This window comes from Camelus dromedarius, chromosome 4 (assembly GCF_036321535.1).
Source record: "Camelus dromedarius isolate mCamDro1 chromosome 4, mCamDro1.pat, whole genome shotgun sequence".
In the NCBI taxonomy this organism is placed as follows: Eukaryota; Metazoa; Chordata; class Mammalia; order Artiodactyla; family Camelidae; genus Camelus; species Camelus dromedarius.
Window position 1 is genome coordinate 65,584,950 of NC_087439.1, and position 4,483 is coordinate 65,589,432.

The following is a 4,483-nucleotide window of genomic DNA, read 5'->3' on the forward strand; positions in this document are numbered from 1 at the left end:
AGCAAGCTTACAGAACAGTTTCCTAGAAACTACTATCTGCAAAGCTAAAATGTGTAAGTTATTTTAAAATAATACCTCATTTAGTCCACACTACAACCTTATGAAATGAAGAGTATTATTACACCGAATTTTACAAATTAGGAAACTGAGGCACAGAAATGCTAAGTAACTTGCCAATTGCCTCGAGCTATTAAATGGGTTTGGACCCAGGCGTTCTGGTTCCAGAGCCTGTCCTCTTAACTACTACCCCACTCCAACCTGTGTAAGCAAGTCTACTTTATTCTCAGCTTTATTTTTGATGGACCTTTCCAATGAGCCTGAAAGGAAAAGAGGACCACTTTACTGCATGAAACACACAGGAAATATTTTATTAGCTTCTAGATGGAGAAAAGGGTAGAGTAAAAATGTTTCAGTAGAAATCCACGGCCCTCCTCAAGGAGCCCACTCGGGCACTCGTGGCCCCCCAGTCGTGGTAGTGCCTGTAGTCCCCCGGCCGCAGCAGGTACTGCCGCCCCCGGTAGTTGGGCATCTCGTAGAGGACCCACCAGCCCTCCAGCACATTGAAGGAGTGGATCTCACTGAAGTGGAAGCGGTCGTGGAGTGAGGAACAGTCCTCGGTGATCTCCACCATCTGGCCCCTGTAGTCCTCTCGCTCATAGATCCTCAGCCGGTGGGAGCTGGTCTGTGGGTTCAGCGATCAGCAGGTGGGGAAAAGTCAGAACACCTAGCCTTTAGCAACCACTCACTCACACCCCTGGGGGGATGGGCATTGCTTTATCTTTCTTGTATCAAAGGTGACAAAATTAAAGAGACTGCCAACACTAGGGCTGCTTTGTATGGTTGGATAGGTTGTACACTGCAAAATGCAAAAAGGAGAGGGAGAGTATAGCTCAAGTGGTAAAGCATATGCTCAGCATACACAAGGTCCTGGGTTCAATCGCCAGTATCTCCTCTAAAAATAAATAAATAAGTAAGCCTAATTACGCCCTCAAAAATAAATTTAAGAAATTTTTAAAAACACAAAAGGGCACCATCCACATAGACAGTGACATGAATGGTATTCCCTAGAGTTTTTCTGGGTCACCACCAATATGAACCATACATGCTGGCTCTATTTAGTACCATTCTTAAGTAACAATTTTTCTGTATTTGTTTTGCTCTTTCCTTTATAGACTTATGGTAGTCAGGAGCTCTCCTTGGAAGATATAAAAATAATTAGATATTTTCATAAAAAGACAAATATATCCCTGGCAAAAGGCATGATTTTGAATCTCAGTAACATTAGAAGAGGCTGGGGAGAGAGGAAGTCGAATTGCTTTCCCCAAAGTGAGGTACAGATTGGTGGTAATTCAGCCCAGGCAAATCCTTAATCCTTTCCTTTCTTTTTAAGTCCTGCTGCTCCAAAATCCTAAAGAGTAAGAGCCATTAGAGGGTTCAGTTCTCAGCTCTAGTATATGCTCCAGAAAAGCAGTTTTAGGTAATTAATAAAAACAGAAGTTCAAGATGATGAAGGAGGCCTGTCTAGATCAAGAGATTATAAAACCTTGAGAAAAATGGAAGGCAGGCTGTTGGTCCTGAGCAAATCCTGTCTGTCTTTTCTTGAGCACTTCTTCTTTTATCTGCTTGTTCCTTCTGAGTGGGTATCCATTCCATGTCTTCCTTCTTCCACCATTAAATCCTCTTTAGGAAGGCTGTCATAAGCAATTCATTCTGAGGTATAAAAAACTGCTAACAAGGCACCTTCCACGGTTCGCAAAGGACTCACATGTATGTTACCTAATTTGATCTTCACAACAGCCCAACACATGTGCAGCAACTATTCTAAGTCTTTTTTTATGAGAAACTACTGACTAGGGCTCTCGGTCTATAATCAGAAGAGGCAGGATGGGAAAGCGGAAGCCTAGATTTCCAGGCTCCTAATGCCAGTCTGGGTCCTGTTGAGGCCTTAAAGCCTCTGCGGGGTTTCAAACTTCCCCGAAGTGGTACATTATCCACAGGACACTGTCATAGTTAAATTAGAGCATCTCTAGCTGTGGAATTCCAGGCTGCTGGGGCTTTATTTGGGTAGCAGTGGGCTTTGCAGGAGCTACTGGAATCACATTGTTAGTTATTTGTTTTGCCTAATCAAAAAGCAGGACTTGTAGACGCTTGATATTGGAGGAGTGGGTGGCTTGTCCGTGCCAGGCAGTCTCCTTTGGACCTTATCACAGCTCTATGAACTAGCTGCTCTTACTAGCGCTGTCTCACTGATGAGGACAGAGAGAACCGGTCCCAGTGACCAGTCTCAGGCCGCCTGAGTGTGAGTCCACCTGCTGCTTGTTCACCACCTCTGCCGTAGACGCTGTGAGCTAAGGCCGTGCACTACTTTTTCCGAGTAGAGGTGAGTTCAATTTTAGAAAAGGAAAAGAAAATTTCACTTAAAAGCATTGCATCGCATACTTTTTCAGTGAAACCTTCGAGGTATTATTAATAAAGGGAAAGAGAACCCAGTGAGGGCCAGCAAAAGAAGGCCACCGCCCTAGAGAATGACTCCCGTGCCTGGAGCGCTGGGGTGACTCGAGGGCCCGCGGAACCAGGGGAACGGGACTCACGTGGGGGATGAGGCGGCAGGAGCGGATGGAGTCGCTGAGGCCCATCCACTGCTGGTAGTCGGGGTAGTCCCCGCGCCGCAGGAAGTACTGGCAGCCCGAGAAGTTGGGCTGCTCGTACAGCATCCAGCAGCCGCTGTCCACGCGGATGGAGTTGCAGCGGCCCAAGTAGGGCTGCAGGTTGGCGTGGTCGCTGCTGCACTCGTAGTGGCGGCCCTGGAAGCCCCGGTCCTCGTAGAAGGTGATCTGCAAGGAAGGGGAGGAGAGGGCTCAGAGGCCAGGCTCGCAGCCCCCGTGTGCGGGGCCCCTCGCGGCCCGGGCGCCGGGCTCACCTTCCCCATGGCTGGAGCACACGTGCGGCGCGAGCTCAGTGCGGCGGGGCCGGCGCGGCGGGTCTATATAGCAGGAGGGCTGCTGCGTTGGCAGGAACAACACAAAAGGGCCCCCGGGGGAGGAGGATTTCCTCTCTCTCTCTTTTCTATATAATGACGACGGGGGTGGGGTGGGGGACTTATTGTATGTTTTCTCTTAGACTCTCCAGAGCTTTCGAACTGATGACCCGCGTAAAACTGTCACTTGGTGCCTCTGGGGCCTTTAGATGAAGCCTATTCAGGAAATTGGAACCGAGCAAAAGCGCTTAACCGAGTTAATAATTGTAATTCAATATTTTTTCACTTTTTAAAATGTCAAAATGATCTCTTTTAGGTAACAACAGCAGGTAGTGAACGAGTCTGAGGTCAGGGTGGGCTACAGCAGGAGGCGTTTAGATCGGAGAGCATTTCCCTGGTGTGAGGCTGGGGGGCGTAGGGACGCACCTGCCTTCTCCGCAGGACGTTTAGAGGAGGATTGGGGTTTCCTCTAAGAGAACCTCTGAGATCCTCCCCGCGGATGAGCGGGTGCAGCAGATACTACACCTGAGGAAAGGAGGGGATGGAGTTGGATCCTCAGAAAGCCCTGTTTAGGCTTCTGGCTCTGCTCTGCTCCCTGGAGACCCGGCGGACCAGGGACACCTCCAGACTCAGCCCGGTGCCTGCCACCCCACAGGCCAGGAAACCCTCACCTTTGGAGTTCATGAGGTGGCTCTCTGGTGGTTATTAGTCACACCGTAACTTTCTATTTAATATTTTTACTAACTAAGTGCTAGGCTTATTTGTTTGGATCTAGCTGCTGACAAATGCAAGTTAACCTGCAAATATAACAAGATTTTAAATCCCACCATTTTACAAAGCGTCTGCCTTCTCTACCTTTCCCAGCCCTGGGCAAGCCCTGGTCACTCTCTGGTTAAGCCCTGGTCACACTCTGACTCTAGAGGCTGGAGTCTTCCTTCATCCCGTCAAGGCTCTGTCTCCTCCTCCGGCCCCTAGCAGCTCCTGGTGCCCTACTCTCTTTAGAGCAAGCTTTCTCAACCTCAGCACTACTGTGACATTTTAGACTGGAAACTCTTGTGGGAGACTGTCCTGTACATTGAGGATATTTAGCAACACTCTTACCACTATCCACTAGAGGCCGGTAGCACCCCCTTCCTTCCTCCCCAAGTTATGGCAACCTGAAATGTGTTCAGGTATTTTCAAAAGTCCCCATGGGGAACAAAATCAGCCTTTCTTGAAAACTATGTGCCTAACATTCTCACCAGCACTTACCCCACTGCATTAATGAGATCATTTGCCGACTGTGTGGAATTGCAGAAATTCCTCAGAGATGCTCTGGAGCCACTCAGAGAGCAAGTAGGAGGGAAAGGGGGTGGGGTGTGTGTGTGCCTCTCCTATTCTTCTACTTCAGCCAGAGCATTTTCACTTGTATCTGTTTTATAGAAAAACTTATTTGAAAACAGGGTTTTATTACTAGATGATGATAAGTTTTAAAAAATAAATATTTGAAGACCTTTGGTTTAAGGA

General features: G+C 48.0%; 1 protein-coding gene across 1 annotated transcript; it reads right to left on the reverse strand.

The window, feature by feature from the left end:
- Window positions 1-327: 327 nt before the first annotated feature.
- Window positions 328-3,026, reverse strand: LOC105093572 (gamma-crystallin F). Its single transcript, XM_031451111.2, has 3 exons — window positions 2,921-3,026; window positions 2,592-2,834; window positions 328-682 (listed from the first exon to the last, which is right to left on the reverse strand). Exons 1-3 carry the CDS (start codon window positions 2,927-2,929, stop codon window positions 410-412), a joined length of 525 nt encoding a protein of 174 aa, XP_031306971.2. The 5' UTR covers window positions 2,930-3,026; the 3' UTR covers window positions 328-409.
- Between the last annotated feature and the right edge of the window lie 1,457 nt (window positions 3,027-4,483).

Coding starts and splice junctions, on each gene's coding strand:
- LOC105093572 (XM_031451111.2), bottom strand. Junction 683..2,591: donor CCTGCCGCCTCATCCCCCAC/GTGAGTCCCGTT, acceptor CTGAACCCACAG/ACCAGCTCCCACCGGCTGAG.